The sequence below is a fragment of the Scophthalmus maximus genome, chromosome 8 (genome assembly GCF_022379125.1).
Source record: "Scophthalmus maximus strain ysfricsl-2021 chromosome 8, ASM2237912v1, whole genome shotgun sequence".
Lineage (NCBI taxonomy): Eukaryota > Metazoa > Chordata > Actinopteri > Pleuronectiformes > Scophthalmidae > Scophthalmus > Scophthalmus maximus.
In genome coordinates this window covers 24,741,506-24,757,953 of record NC_061522.1, presented here as the reverse complement: position 1 = coordinate 24,757,953, position 16,448 = coordinate 24,741,506, and the positions used below count along the sequence as shown (strand labels likewise).

Sequence of the window (16,448 nt, the reverse complement as noted above, 5' to 3'; positions counted from 1 at the left end):
AGACATTTATAAGAACCAGTTGAACACTGATGTGCTCAATGTAAAACACTATGATGAATGGAAAACACTTCTTCTCCATTCATCATAATGACTTAGGCCTTTTTTTGGTTCAGTGTTACACTTACTACAGACAGTACATACATAAGTGTTTCTATACTCAGAACACACAAATACACAGTAACAAATATTTTATTTTTCCCACAAAAACAACCAACACAAAGTTGCACATACAGTGGTCTACATACAAAACAACAGAAGAATTTACTGTGTACAGTTACAGTAAAAAAAACAACTATGCTGCATCCTCTCTTCTGTTTCGGTCTGGCCACAGCACCTCATCCACATCACAAGCAATATTTTCCCTGGCCAAGCAGTGGGGGAAATATCGCCTTGCATGGCGAATCCAGCCATGAAAAGCATCAACTGCTATATTTCCACATGCATCTACCATAGCTTGGAGAAGGAGTATACGTGTTTGTGGATTTCGGTCATACACTTTCCATCTCAAGGCAGAAAAGAATTCCTCAATAGGATTGAGGAATGGAGAATATGGAGGGAGATAAACATCTAAAAAGCGTGGATGGGCAGTGAACCAGTTACGAACCAGAGCAGCGCGGTGGAAACTTACGTTGTCCCAAATGACAACGTACCTGAGGTGCTCGGGCCGTCAACTGACCTGCTGGATGAGAGTGTTGTGTCGGGTGTCCAGGAGTGTGATCAGATGGGCAGTGTTGTAGAGGCCAAGGGCAGCATGGTGATGGATGACGCTGCACACATTGTGCACACCCTCCGCGCTGGCCAGGGACTTCAACAATGGCACGCTGGCCGATGATATTCCTTCCCCTCTTTCGTCTTTTTGTGAGGTTGAATCCAACCTCATTAATGTAGATGAACTGGTGCTCCACTGCAGCCACCTCTAGCTCAAGGACTCTCTGAAACACACATGACAATATCAGAAATAGACATGGAGTGGTCACTATTGTGAAGCACAATCATTATGATTACAATACTGAAATATGTATAATTTATACAGTTTTGAGAGTATGCATCAATTGTGGGATTGTATAGGACTCACTTGCACATAGTTATATCGCAATTCTTTGACTCTTTCTGAATTGCGTTCAAATGGCATATAGACCTGCTTCATCCTCAGATTATTTCTGTGCAAGACACGGTCCAGTGTTGATAAGCTTACCCTATTAATATTTTGAAATATCTCATTGTTTTCTATTATTTTTCTTTGTATTTGCCATAATGTTATGGCGTTATTTTCTAGGACCATGTTCATGATTTCAGTTTCCTGTTCAGGAGACAGAAGACGTTCCCAACCACCTTGTGTTGGTAATCTTTCAGTTCTGCCAAACAAATAGTAAAATACTGTAAATACTGTGTAGGAATACAAAGTAGGAATACATTTCCCAAATACTTGAAACATACTTTATTTTTACAGTCCTACAGAACAGTCCACAGACAATACTGTACTACTGTACTCATTGAGTACTGTATTGATATGCAGTACTGCAATTTTCTAGTTAGGGTAGATTTCTTACCTATTCTCATTTCGGAAATTCTGGATGATGGATGCTTCAGTGTAAAGCAGGAATTGTGCTTGTAGTTTAGTAGAATTGGTTCAGGGGGTTGGTGAATGAGTTACATGTTGTGGTCATTGTGTCTCAAGTACGAGTATTTGTGTGTAAACAATTGAGAAAAACTGTAAAGGTATTCCATCTGATTTATCTACAGTGACTGTGGTACATGCGTAATTTGCATGCCTTGTGCTTGTTGCACTTAATTTTTCTCTGAACCCAAAACAATATTCTTACAGTGACTGTGCCCGGGTGCAGTGGTTAGCACTTTCGCCTCACAGCAAGAATCCCGGTTCAAACCAACCAGGGCCTTTCTGTGTGGAGTTTAAATGTTCACCCCGTGTATGCGTGGGTTCTCTCCGGGTTCTCTGGCTTCCTCCCACAGTCCAAAGACATGCAGAATGGGGTTAGGTTCATTAGAGACTCTAAATTGACCTTAGGTGTGAATGTGAGAGTGAATCGTTGTCCGTCTCTGTATGTGGCCCTGCGATAGGCTGGCGACCTGTCCAGGGTGTACCCTGCCTCTTGCCCAATGTTAGCTGGGATTGGCTCCAGAATTTTAGAGCTGGCATGATTCCATCCAAAGTTAATGGGAAGATTTAATTAGCGGTTGGTGCATCTGTCACTGGCTAGTTAAGAGCTAACTCTTGCCTGTAAATCAACATGTTGTGTCAATGATTTTGATTAAATTTGCTAATGTTGCTTGGTTTTCTATCAAGTTCAGATTAAATCACGTCAAAGGTTTAGAACTGTTAGTGGGAGCAGTACTTCAGGTTTGCTGTTTCCCATTCGTAGTCTTTGGGCTAAGATAAGCAAAGCTAACTGGATGTTGTCTTATATAAAAAATGAGAGCAGTATCAATGTTTTCCTTGATACATATCCAATTCCTTTAAACACTCTCCAAACTCACACGAGTTGGAGAGTGGTTTAAAAGATTAACATCAATTCATATATGTTTGTCCCACATTTTACACCCTCAAAAAAAAATACACAGGAACCCATATTTAGCCCAATGCGACCACAATCCTCCCTCATCACTCCTTTTCATGTCAGATCAACCCTTTTTTCGATCCACACTTCTGTGGTTTGGGTAAAGTTTCTGTCACATCTCATTTGATGTTGTGTTCCATCTGTTCTGCTGTGCTTCATTGTGTGCTTCCTCCTGTTCCCCAATTCATGCACCTACCCATGCACAAATCCACACATAACTTGCCTGTTCGCCCCACCACATAGACAAAGTGCTCATCCAAAAAAACCAAGCTCAAACCCTATCACATCCCTGAGCCAGCCATGTTAGGTCACAAGACGTGCATGTCCCCTCATCATGACTGCATGATGGTAAGAGCTGCACACTGGGATGTACCATAGGATTCCCATTCTATTATTAATGTGTTCAGCATATATGGAACTACATTTTAATGTATTCTTTAAGCTTTCAAATGACTGACTGGAAACACAAGTTTAGGTTCAGTTTAAGGTTTGGGTTCAGACAAGTAATAGTTATTGTCAAGGTTAGAGTAAGTCTAAAAAGTAAATGTAATGTTCTCATTACACAGTGTGTGTGTGTGTGTGTGTGTGTGTGTGTGTCTGTGTTTTTTGTGTGTGTTTGTGTGTGTGTTTGCTATGTATCCATTGTTAACTACACTGTTTGGTGACTCAATGCATTATGGATAAGCTGGCAAGACCATATGACTTGAAGCTTCCTGGGCAGCAGTTGTAAATAATGTAAAGCTGCTTGTGTGCGCAATCGTGTGCGTGTAATGTGGCCTTTGATTATTCCATCTGCTCAGCGGTAACTCCTTAACCAGGAAACTGGGGCAGGTTGATGCCCATGACTGGGCTCATCACCATGAATAATGACAGATACACAGACAGACTGACAGACGAGAACAGGACTGGTCACCAACCAGTATGAAGAGCCACCATGTTCCTAATGTAGCCAAACCGATAAGGTCCAGTGGTGGAGTGTAACTTGGTTACTTCACTTGAGTACTGAACTTAAGTACACATTTGAGGTACTTGTACTTACATACATATTTCCATTTTGTGCAACTTTATATTATATCTCCACTACAAACCAGTGGGAAATATTGACCCTTTTTACTGAGTATAGTTACACAGTTACATCGTTCCTTTTACAGTTTTAAGATTTTTAGATAAAATACATTAAGAAGAACTTGTACAATATAATGCATTGTTTAAGCAGTTGCTTATTGACACATCCAGCAGTTACAGGGCAACATCAGCATATTAGGAGTTGTGTTTCTGGTGACGTGATGACTCTGTTGCTAAATGTTCTGCCATGCTCAACTGCTAGACTAACTGAACACTTCAACATGAACTCCTTATAGCTCCTCCTGACAAAGATTCACCTGGCCAGAAACATTCATCTTAACAAAGATAACTTCGATTTGATTCTCTCAACACTGTTTTTGTTTAACCAGGCAATGTTGCATCCTTCCTTCACACAAATTCAGCCTATCTTATGAAGTGTTAAAACAAGAGGGCATCCTGTGCAAGAAGTGCAGGGAGCACAGTAGAGTATTCTGAGATATGATTCATGATTTCTTTTTTTTTCTCTGTTTGTTGATTCGGTATGTTTGAAACACTTATCCTCTGATTTAGATTGAAAGTAAAATAAGATGTAGGACACGGTTGTTAGGTTGTTCGCAAGGGATAAAAACTGAAATTCAATTTCCGGAACAATGGACATGTGAAAACACGTTTTTGTCCTTGGCCAAATACTGTGAGATGATTTGCAATAAAACACAGTTGGGGAGCTTTCATTGTAGGCAAATGTCCATCAATCCCTGTCTAAAACCAATCAGAGCAGATTTATGAGGAGATTAGAGAGACAGGGCTGATACTGCCCATTCCAGCGGAATGAACGCAACTCCACCACCACCAACACTAAAAAGAGGTCAGGTCCAAAAAAGACTGTAAATACAACAACCCAAAACCAAAGCAAAATCTCCCCAATTGCCCACCAGATCTTACACCGAAGGGACAGAAAAATGTCGCTTTGTGAAACACACAATAGGAGGCCGCTCTATCTCATCAGTGGAGAAAGGAAACGTCTTAAAAGAGGGACAGATCAGAAAGGATGGTTGGAGATAAGATTGGAGTGTCGAGTGAGGGAGGGAGGCGAGAAGGGGAAAAGGCAGGGATGAAAGAAAGGAGCGGCGACTGTGTGAGAATCGATTTTCACTACACGGTGTTGTAGCAGTGAGTTTGCTTTGCTAGTCATTGATAACAGTTTAAGCACCTGCTGGAGCTGCTCATACATCTCCATAATAATGATGATATAGGTGGTGGTTAATGGAATTCTCTACACTATAGGAGTCTCTTAAAACAAGGGTAATTTCAAGGAAAATGACTAGAAGAACATTCATATTAGATTTTAATTGTCATTCGGTCTGTGGTGATCTCAAACCTTAGTGTATTTTATCCATGTTCATATTTTCTCTTACATCCCTGTCGTTGTCAAAAAATATATCAGCACAGGGTTTAAGAAGACATTTTACAGGTCAACAAAACATAATTCTTCATAGGATTTTGAAGGTCAAGTTAATACGGGAGATTGATTCAAGTGATGATGATTTCATGACAGCCGAGATTTCTTCTCATTTCATCTGGTGCTGCTGTTAAAGTGACAAGTCCTTCAGCTAAATCTGCAATGGTAAAGTCTTAGGTGGGGGTAAAGCGCCCTCTGATTGAAAAGTAAATAACTTATTTTAGGCGACTAGAGAAACATGGAATGCAAACATAGCATCTATGTGTTTTTGAAGGGCTTCTTTAACCCGATAAATATCAGGAGTTTTGAGGTCAATCAAATATAACAATGCATCCCATGAACGACCACTCCATTCCTCAGAGGTGAAGATAACCCACATTCATTCACTTTTGGTCTTTGACCAGACTTTCACAGGTTTACCAAACAGAGCATTAAGTACCAAGGTCAAATTATGTAAAATAGTTTTACATAACATTATCCACATGTAGACAATCTTTTCAATTTTGTTTTCACTTATCTGACTTGTTGGCCCCTTTGAAACTTTTGCACTGAAATTTGCACGATATTGTATTATGTGTTATTGTTATTGCATAGTTTTTCTATTTTATGCTATTTACCTTAATTTCTGTTTCTGTTTCTATTCCCATTTTGTTTTCTTATTACATTTCCCCTGTGTTGCTACTCTTCTGTGCTGCTGTGTCAAATTTGAATTTCCCCTATGGGGGCTCAATAAAGGTTCAGCTTATCTTATCTTAAATATCTTTGCAACCGTATGCATACAATTGCCCCATTTATTTTAATGAAGAGGAACATATTTGACATCTCTCATTGTAATACAATACAGCTTAATGGCACCAAAACTACTGCCAACCAATTACTCAATTACCAAGTTCAATTGTACAAATACTGAGCTGGGCGAGGTTTATCTGGTAAACTGACAGAGGATATTAGTGCTGATGCTCTTTTTCTAGTCTTCACTTATCTTGAGTTTATTTTCAGAGCAGGCTGTTAAAAATAACAAATCAACTAACTGAGGTTCCCGAAGTGGATGAAATTAATTCATATATAACAAGAGCATGTTAACACTCAGCTAATTTGATTTGGCGTCTAAAATTGCATCAATGTAATGACATCAGCTGATCTTCAAAGACTTTCAAATGGATACTACATATTGTACATCACAACAAAGCTTTTTTCTGCGACATTCATTTCCCATCTTGTCCCTAAATAAAGGGAAATTGTCTACTTAAAGTCAAACCAAAGCACACTCTTCTGTGAAATGAGCAGCATGAAACAAAGGAGGATAGTATGGAATTTACTGATAAGAAAGAAAACCATGAAGTTCTGCTGTGATGAAGAATAGAAAGAAATAAAATGAGCAAATTGATTTCATGATTTGATTTCACCACAGTAACATTAAAACAAAATTTTTCAAAGAGGCCCTGTTATTCCAGCATCAGTCATGGGTAGAAGATAAGATGAGGGAAAAAAGGACTAAACCACAATAGGAGGGTAGAAGACGCTGACTCACTATCACTGTCAAGCAGTTTGGCCATCTTTCAGGGTTAAGAGGGAACAAACATGTCAGACTGGCAGCGTACCAGCATGTAACAAAAAGCATAACTTGTGGCTGTCATATGGGATTCTGTAAAACACACTCAAGGAGTCCACTTCTACCACTTTTTTTTAAAATTTTGGTTCTGCTACCCTGCGCCTCTACATCTGACCTCTTTCTATTTTTTTTCTTAAACTATCTCAGTCTCTGTGTGATCTGCTTCTCTTCCTGTCAATTTTGATTCCTCTCACTCTCATCTTTTTACCCTTCCTTCTCCATGGGCCAAGGTTGTGAAATATCAGAAAAGTCAGCGGGAGCCACTCTATATTTCTGTTTTGATGAAGCCTGCAGAAATGACTGTAATTGCATGTCTTTGTTGAAAACCCCTGACTCTTTCTGTTCAGTGTCACTGTCAGCTTCCTGCACAAATTGCTGTTTGCCCTATTTTGTCTGTTATCATTGTTGTTTATATCAGAGTGGCACATCCTGGAACTTTCCAAAGTTTTTGATGAAAAATAGCAACATAATGCAAAATTAAACAAAACCGAAAGATCTTTTAAAATTATGAGGCAAGGTCAGGTAGAGCCTGACTAATGAATTTGTTGGCTGCTAAAAAATGAACTCATAGACACAGACAGATTTAAATCATTTTTACAGGATGAAATTTTTTGAGAATTATTATTATATAAACTAAAACTTGGAAATGGTGTCATAATGTAGTCAATCGGTAACAAATTGTTGGTTATTATTATTTTTTATTTTTTTAAGGTTTTCCAATCATCAATACAATGTGAACTAAGATGTGCCGTGGCAACATTAGGCTGCAGCTGTTATTACATTCATGGAAGTTATGTCCCTAAGATAAGCTAAGCTTACAGGGTCAAGTAAAACACATGACTTGTTTCACACACGTCTCATTAGTGTGCTCCTCTTTGCCATCTTGTCAAAAATGTCATCCTAACTGTGTCCAATAGTTGTAATAATAATTGTATTTATAGACGTTTTTTTGGTTTATTGTTGCTGCATCCAAATACAAAGCAAGTCCTGGGCGTAGAGTTCAGTTCATTTCATCCAACCAGCTCTGAGCCATCTGGGAGAAAGTTTGACTTCATTGCAGATCTGTCTCATAATCTCGCCTCATGTTTACGAGACAAGCAGTATTTATTTTTTTTCTCACCCTGCAGAATATTTCCATTTACTATCTGTCTAAAGCCAACATCTACTGGCTGCTGATTGTTTTTCTCCCTCCTGTTCCCCTCCAGGATGAAAAGAACCAAGTGCTGATCACAAATGCCTGGCTGCAGCTGGTACGTCTCGTCTCCGAGCACTTTTTTGTGTGATTGCTTTGTTATAATTGTCATTTAGCGTATTATTCGGAAGGTGTTTATGTGCAAATATTTGTGTCCTATGAGCTGTGCCATTCATATTTTCAAAAATGATTCACACCTGACTGCTTTTGAAGACATGGAGCCAGGCACAATTTAAAGCTGCCGCTTGAACCTTTTTTTTGTAAGATAAATTATTTCTGCTTTTGAAAATAAGTTAATACATTTCAGGGACTCTCTAGGGCCTCATGTGATGAAGTGTACAATACAAGCCTGAATGGTTAGGTTAGCCGTGTCAGAAAAGTTTCTTGGTTGGCATCTTTCTTTTCTATGAGAAGTGACAAGATTTAGTCAAAAATATATATTTAAATGATTTGTTATTTAGTATAATTTGATAATAACCTAATATAACATTTTATTATCTGTTTTTTGGTTTTGGAAAGACACAACCGTATCACTCTTACTACAGTCCCTTTCACACCACTAATTAGCGAAACCCAATGCTTGTCAGATAAAAATATGTAATACAAATGCTCAGTTGCTTCAGGAGCTTGGTATCAGGCTTTTCAGGTAGGGGAAACAACCTCATTATCACAGTAGCCCTGGTCATCATAGCCCATTGAGGATGTCACAGCAGTCTACACTCAGTCATGTTGAGATGGCCGCTGACTGGCTTACAGGTTATGAAAGAATAAATTACTCTTTAATACTGGTATTCACTGTGGTGTAATGGCTTGAGGGGGCTTTGCAGATATAGCAGAATTTGAAGAAGACCTCAGTGGCGAAGAGCATTAACTTGCTCACAGACAGCGAAACAGAGAAGGGGCCGGTTCATCTCCCCTGCTTCAAGGAGGCTTTGAGGATTACAGGTTTATTAGGGGATAAATGTCCCGCATCCCAACGGATAGAATTATATGTTGTTTGGTTTTTAACTGTGATTATTGTATTGATCTTAAGTTTGCTAAGAATGTGTTTGATACCTCAGTATCCTCCTCAACAGCCAGCTCTTATGGCTTATGACAGCTTATTATGTGTTGTTAATATTGTCACTAATATCACCGAAACAGTCTGAGCTTCTAGCTGAACATAATGTAGGTAAATGGAGCTGCTTTTAGTTTTGAAAATAAAATGAAAATAAGAAATGTGTATCTCCGAATTTCACACTCTTTTAATAAGAACCTAGTTGTCTCCAATTAGTGACGCTTTCTTAAATTTATGTTATGTAACTGCAAACCTATTCTTGGACAGCTGTTACCTTACGTAGCCTGGTGTGCTCCTCATCTGTTCCTGTCAGTCGACAAAGTTACTGAGCTGTGATTTGTTCTGTTGGCTGTGGGCTGAGCCTTCCCAGCCAACAAACATGACAATAAGTCGTCTCTTCGAGCACCAAACCGCCAAGTAGCACTGATGACAAGTGTAATGATTAAGTCATTAGCTGCGTGAGTGGAGACATATATGTCAGCAGGCCCGCTTTAGATGGATTTCTTTGAAGAGAGTATGATTTTTAGTTGATTGAACACAGTGAACACATATGCACAGCGACATGCACATGTACATACATAAACAATTCCAAGAGCTCATCCATGCAAATGCAAAAATACATATTACACACATAAGTTCCCTGCGTTTGAGTATGTGCATGCACATGTGCCCAGCATACTATACTGTGGCCTCATTAGTAATGGGACTGTTTGCTCCATAGGGAGAATGCCCTATGGCTACAACATCTGAGTGCCTCCATCTATATATGTGACTTGTAAACATATTGTATACCCCCCACACACACACACCATTCCACAGATCACTTGCTACCCATTGTAAGTCATGAAAAGAGGTACAGGGTCGACACACAACCCACGCTCACTCTTTGTGCTGTAAAACACTTTGGTACTGGGCTCAGTTGGCCTCTTGCTGAATTGGTTCAGGCTCAAATGGGAGTGCAGTGGTCAGTGCCAAAAAAGTGTTGGCTTGGCAAGGTTTCACTGCCAGACTTCATTATCAGAGCTATAGAGACAACGTGAAAGAGACAACAGTTGACTGGGTGAAGGGACATCTTTAGATTTATCCTGTTTTATGGTTGATCGTAATTCTAAAGAGAGGTATGACGCACATAAGGGAAAATGTCATGATGCACATTATTATTATGTATACAGCGCATGTGTGTGTCATCGTACCAACACTGTTAAAGATGTAATAAAATAAATATCTTGGTATCGGATTTGTGAAGGTTGCTAATATGCTGTCTTGTCAAACAAGACATTTACATCAACAGAAACAAATTGCCAAAAGCAGACCATGCCTTAGCTGTGTCCCTTTGTCATTTTTTTTGCTAACTCTCTCTGTCCATTGTGTCTGTCAGTCCTGGACAGACACATACCTGTCATGGAATCCAGAGAGCTACCCCGGGGTTCAGAACCTTCGTTTCCCTTCTAATCTGATATGGGTCCCAGATATCCTCCTCTACAACAGGTAGGTTAATGTCAAACCCATCTCCCCTGCTCTTTACTCCTGATTCACCCAATTACCAGCTCTTACTGGCTTCCTGTAAATTCTGTACATTTTTAGATTCTGCTGATTGTTTTTTTAAATCTCCCATAGCCCCTTTGAAATAGTCTGCCCAGAATAAAAAGGAATTACATTTTTTTGTGTTCAACATCATATAATGAAGTGAAAAAAGCCATTATCATTAACCAGAGCCCAAAATTACATCTGGAAATTTCGCAATTTATCAAAGCAAAACTCCCACACTGTGATATTGAGTTTACTATCATACAGGTATGTGACAAAAAAAAACTGTAACCTTGGAATTATAGTTGTATCTGTGATCAAGTGGTTTTAGTCCTGTATAATAAAACTTACATGTAGCAAGGTTTACTTTTATTGCTCAAAGTTACGGGGTCTATAAAATCAGATGGACCTCAAATAGAAGTGCCTAGAAAAGACCAGGTGATCAGTGTCGATGTCTGAACTCTGTCACTGCCGTGTGTGCTGAACACAACTTAACTTATTCACAAAAAAAGTAAGGGAATGGAAAAGATGGCATCAGATCAGCATGTAGCTGGCTACAAACCTGAATTAATCTCAGAAATTAAAGTGTTGGCTCCTTGAACCTACTCTAACCTCAGTCAGAGCATTGAGACGGCGAGGTAAAAGGCTGGACTGTGATTGGTACTCTTAATATTATAGCTTCGTTGTTGCTTGAACCATATTGAACCAACTTAGATTTTGATTTTGTAGATAGAATGTATTCTCCTTTCAAATGAAGAGCCATTATTTCCAAAAAGAAAAAAAAGAAAAAAACTTCACAAAATGTTAATAACTTGACAGAACACCACACAATAACTCTCAGGTCACACAATGACAGTAAAATCAATCATTAAAATAATTGCAATTAATTATTTTAATCAGTTGATAAATGAATCGGTTATAATAACCTCAGCTCTAAAAATCCATTATAATATTTAATAACTACAATTCAAAAAGCTTAGAAGCTAGTTCACAGAAAATTATATGAGAAACGGTTTCATACTGTCACATCAAAGTTAGTAATTAACTGGTAATATTACTGGTCAAATATGATATCTACTTCAAGCTACCAATGAAGTCAGGCAGCTAAATGGTGAAGGCTCAGTTTTGCTGGTATTTACAGTAGCTACAGGCCGCTTGCTTAATCAGTACAATCTGTCAACACTCTTTTTTTTTCATTCTGTGTTCTTTTCTTCTTCTATTCACACTAATTTTTTTTCTGTCATATGTGGGCAGTTACTGTAGATTTCCTGTGCTTATTTACCCAATAACACAGTGGATACAAATATCCTCCAGATAAAATTCCACTCATGGATAAAGACTAGTTAATAAGATGATTGAGCCGATTCCCTCTGGGAGGACATAAACTGTAACTCCCAGAGGGCTTTGCATATGTTGCCTATTATATCCAGTGCTGTATGAATTAGGTTACTAAAAGCATTGTGGCGCAGCTGAATGGAAATGTCAACAATTAGGCTATTGAGATACTCAAATGGCTGTAATGTACACTTTATTTATACGCCATGTTTTTTGAGTCCTGTTGAGACATCACTATATCATTTCATGATGTATATTGAGCAGGTTGACTCTTACATTGGCTGAGCATATTTGTTTTCTTACCTCATAGAAAGGAAATTTTGTAGTAAGAAAAATAGACTGTCTCTTGAACATCACCTTGGTTACTTTTATTCGTGGTCATTCTAACAGAATCTCTTTCCTATTCAACTTGCTCAGCCATTTTGGCATTGGGTTGTTTGGATTGAGATGAGGCTTTGTGCCTTTTCTTGCCTTGCTTGGCAATATTAGAGAGAAACAAAGATTCAATTATTGATAATATTAAGTTGCAAGGTGTTTCTAAACCTTATATTCACAATGTAGTCTGGGCTTCCTCCTTACTTGAATGACTTTCCCTTACTGACCATAAATCATATTAAGGTGCAAGGGAATTTCCCTTGAGTAAATACCAAAGAGGTGGAGAGGGCTCCTGTTTTTGTATCTAAAACTGCTTTTTTGGGTCATGTAAATTGTAAAAGGCACCGGGGGAGAGAGGCTGTATGATGATTGACCATGTCCATTGTCAACAGTCAAGGCCAAACTGAGGGTATTCAATTGATGTTTTTAATGCAGCAATCCTCCTTAGAATCACAAATGTAATGAGGAAAGACAACACAATACAAGGCAACATTGAAGTTGATTAATGGTGCTGGTTTTTCAGCTCGACCTTCAAGCTGATTTAGGATTCTCATATGGTGGAGAGATAGTGACAGATTCCCAGCTTGACTTGAGTTGTGTGTGCGTAAGAAAAAGAGGGAATGGGGGAGAAAAGTGAAAGGTTTGGCTTTGCATTCTGACACAGAACATTAAGCAGCTTATGGTGGGGATCAGTGACCACTAATGATAACAACAATATAGTCCTGACACAGACACAGACTGAAACTGACATTCCTTCTGCATGCAGAATAAATCATGAATAAAATAATTAATTTCTATTTTCATGAACACAGAAAACAAGCAAGAAAAGAGACTTATTCCCTTTGGGAAAATTAGGTCATTGCAGTATCAAGATTATAGTGACATATACAAAAGGGACAGAGAGATTTTATACAAAGTAAAAAAAAATTCACTAAAGAATTTGTTTAATAATGAAGTATGAAGCAAAATTATATAAAAAGCAATGAACTTAAAGATATGTAAAAACGTTGATAATAGAAGGAACTTAACAAGCTCATGATAGCTTAGTAAAAACTGAACATTATTACTGTATTAACACGGTTGTATTCGGTTGAAAGAAATAATAATAATTTAGTTAAGAATGAAAAACAGGAGCTTTAGAGAGAATTTCAAAACCCTTGTTGCATACTGTGATGGCCAATCCAATGCATGTTAGTGTATGTTCCTGGTTGATATCATTCTAATTTCGAATCTTTAATCGTCATGATTAAGATAAATGAATTGATAGCACGATAACTTAAATCCTGTCCTACAGTTTTATAAACCAAATTGCAGAGTCTTGGTGTATGATAATTATTCAAACTCACAGATCTGTGAGTCAAACTGCTTATTCTGGCACCCAGTTTTAAATACAGCGCTTGTCAGACTGCCAAAATGGAAAAATTCCAGTGCTGGAATACACTGTGGTTGGCCAAATCTGTGCAAATGTACAAGTCTCCATTCCTTTTTTTTTTGTTTTGTAATGTTTGATTTGAGAATGAACTACAAAAGGGTGGGAGAGAAAGGGTATGACATGCAGCAAAGGTCCACAACTGTATTTGAATCCTGGACACTGTAGTCATAAGCCAGTGTAACCATGCATTCAGCTACCAAAGTGCTCCACATGTCTTTCTTCTCACATCTACTTCCACCCATTTATCTGTGTACAGCCACATGCTACATCATGAATGCCCTTGAGGAGCGACGGTCTAAAAGCATGTCCTGTTTGTAAAACTCATTGTATGTTGTCCTTCTTTAAGATGGCAGGTATGGTTGACACACTATGTAAAGTTGTTTGTTTAATGCATATGCCAGTCTTAAGAGCATCCCTTCAAAAAAAGACACCGTTCCTGGTGTCATTCTTGAGCCAAGCCTGGGAGGGGGGCTTGCTTGCAGTCAGACCTCCTTTAAGGATGGGAGTCCAGTTCTGGGCCCGTCAATCAAGCAACAGGTGAAGGTGGCTGACGTTGGACTGAGAGAAGTGGGTCTGGAGATATGGAATTTCAGCACTCTGGTAGAGAAGAAACTACAATGAGTGCTAAAGGTGGGGAGCAGGGCCGGCCCAGGGCATAAGCAAACTAAACAGCTGCTTGTAACGATAGGCACGATACAACTAGGGTCAGTCAGACAGTTGATGGAAAAGGCAGTGACAACTGATTCAATTGATAATGAGTGTTTTACATTTACAGAAAGTGTGCGAATGATCAGAAATTGGCAATAGTGTAAGTGGCGGTGGGGGGCCCAAATCAAATTCTGCTCTGGGCCCCATATAGGGGCCCGACTCTGGTGGGGAGGTACTCAAGGTCACAAGTGAGCAGCATGTAGAAAGGTACCAAGGGTCTTGCTGACTGCAGTTATTTGGGAGCTGCAAAAGACTTGACTTTGTTTTGACCCTCATGCAGAACAAGAGGGTTGACTTTTTGTGACTGTATGTTTTGGAGAGGAAGGCTCTGACTCTTGTTTATGCCTATGCAGCAAACGGCAATTCAAAAAAATCTTCTCAGAGACTCTGGGTTGGTCAAGGAGAGGACACTGCCTGGGCACTTAATAACAGACATACCTGTATTGGTTTATCATAATATATTTGTACAACAACACCTTTGGACAAAGATCTATGTTATGTCATTCAGATAATGTTGCAGAGTTATGCATTTTTAAGTATCCACTATAACATTATGCATGATAGTCCATGACAGGGTTAGTCTCTCCAAGTTATGGATGCCATTTCATTGAGCCAGGGGACACTGAATTCAATTCAATTAAATTTTATTTGCAAAGTGCCAAATCACAACATACATTGTCTCAAGACACTTTACATAGTCAGGTCAATATAACAATACGTATTACAGCGAAAACCCAACGATTCAAAATGGTGACATTTTAAAAACAATTGAACGATCGCGCTGTGGGCAAGAAGACTCTGTTGAGATTCAGTGCATTCATCTTGCCCTTATCTTTTCCACATGGCATATGACCTTTTGAAACACGTTCTACTTTCTATTGATCTGGTTACGATGTGTTCATCGTCTACCGCTTTATCCATTTAAGGGTCGCGGGGGGGCGCTGGAGCCAATCCCAGCTAACATTGGACGAGAGGAGGGGTTCACCCTGGACAGGTCGCCAGCCTTTCACAGGGCCACATACAGAGACGGACAACCATTCACTCTCACATTCACACCTACGGTCAATTTAGAGTCTCCAATGAACCTAACCCCATTCTGCATGTCTTTGGGAGGAAGCCGGAGAACCCGGAGAAAACCCACTCATGCACACATGCAAACTCCACACAGAGGAAGGAATTTCCTGTTATTCTCAAATGAACGTACTATGTTTTCTTTTTTGCCATGACATGCCATGAACCTTAACTTAAAAGAATCATGCCCAAGTTAACCTTATTTTACGTTCGTCTTTGACATGCTGATACTGTATTCCAAATATCATTACAAGGCTAACAGGTAACTTACTTTGTTTATTCCTGGCAACGGATAAGAGCAATTGCAGCTGCTATGTATTGATGTAGTGAATTTATATCTTCATTGAGAAAAGATATGTCCTGTTATATCCCTCCTGGACTCAGTCCCAGCTCACTTTGCTTAAATTTATGTTCCGCTTGTCCAACAAAAAGCTTTCAGAGTTTGAGCAAGCCCCTCACTCTCTCCCCATGCTTCCAGTCTCATACTGTAAAAGGTAGACGTGGACTAATGGACAATGACAGATAATGATGTGATTCAGGCTACTGTCTGGTACTGGATGAGCACTTATTGTTCAAAATGAGACGCATTCAGTCTACAGCGTACCACAATTCAGTGTTTATGGGCATCACAGCATACAGAAAGGAATGAATAAAATACTATTTCGCCATCATAGGAAGCCTTTTACTGATGCATTATATCTGTCAGGGAGATTATCTTTTCAGTCCTCTATGTTTTCGTCCATTCATCTGCTTGTCTGTCTGTTCCATTATTCTTCAATCTTTTGTCTCATGCCAGAGTCTGAGTCACGGGACTCAGTCTAGGCTGTGCAGTGGTATTTTGAGCTATGCTGATGTCAGCTAGCTGTCTGACATGCTTACAATCACAATGCTAAGACAATGATTTTAGTACTTCTATTATTTACCATGTCAACCATCTCAGTGTAGCATGTTAGCAAATGTAACATTTGCTAAGTAGCACTCAAAGTGGTAGTAAGTGATTCTAAAGCAATACACATTTTGTAAAAATCAAAATATTTCC

The 16,448-nt window shown here is 39.0% G+C and overlaps 1 protein-coding gene and 1 long non-coding RNA gene across 3 annotated transcripts in view; one reads left to right on the top strand and one right to left on the bottom strand.

The window, feature by feature from the left end:
- chrna8 (cholinergic receptor, nicotinic, alpha 8) overlaps nt 1–16,448 on the top strand; it is a 40,291-nt gene that overhangs the window by 11,484 nt on the left and 12,359 nt on the right. Inside the window, exons 3-4 of the mRNA XM_035638253.2 lie at nt 7,918–7,962; nt 10,340–10,449. Coding sequence (XP_035494146.1) covers nt 7,918–7,962; nt 10,340–10,449 — 155 coding nt within the window. The remainder of the gene's footprint in view (nt 1–7,917; nt 7,963–10,339; nt 10,450–16,448) is intronic.
- The window catches only part of LOC118313046, a 24,964-nt gene continuing 8,554 nt past the window's right edge, over nt 39–16,448 (bottom strand). For both annotated transcript variants that reach the window (XR_004794370.1, XR_004794367.1), the window contains exon 7: nt 39–932. This is a non-coding gene — a long non-coding RNA (uncharacterized LOC118313046). The remainder of the gene's footprint in view (nt 933–16,448) is intronic.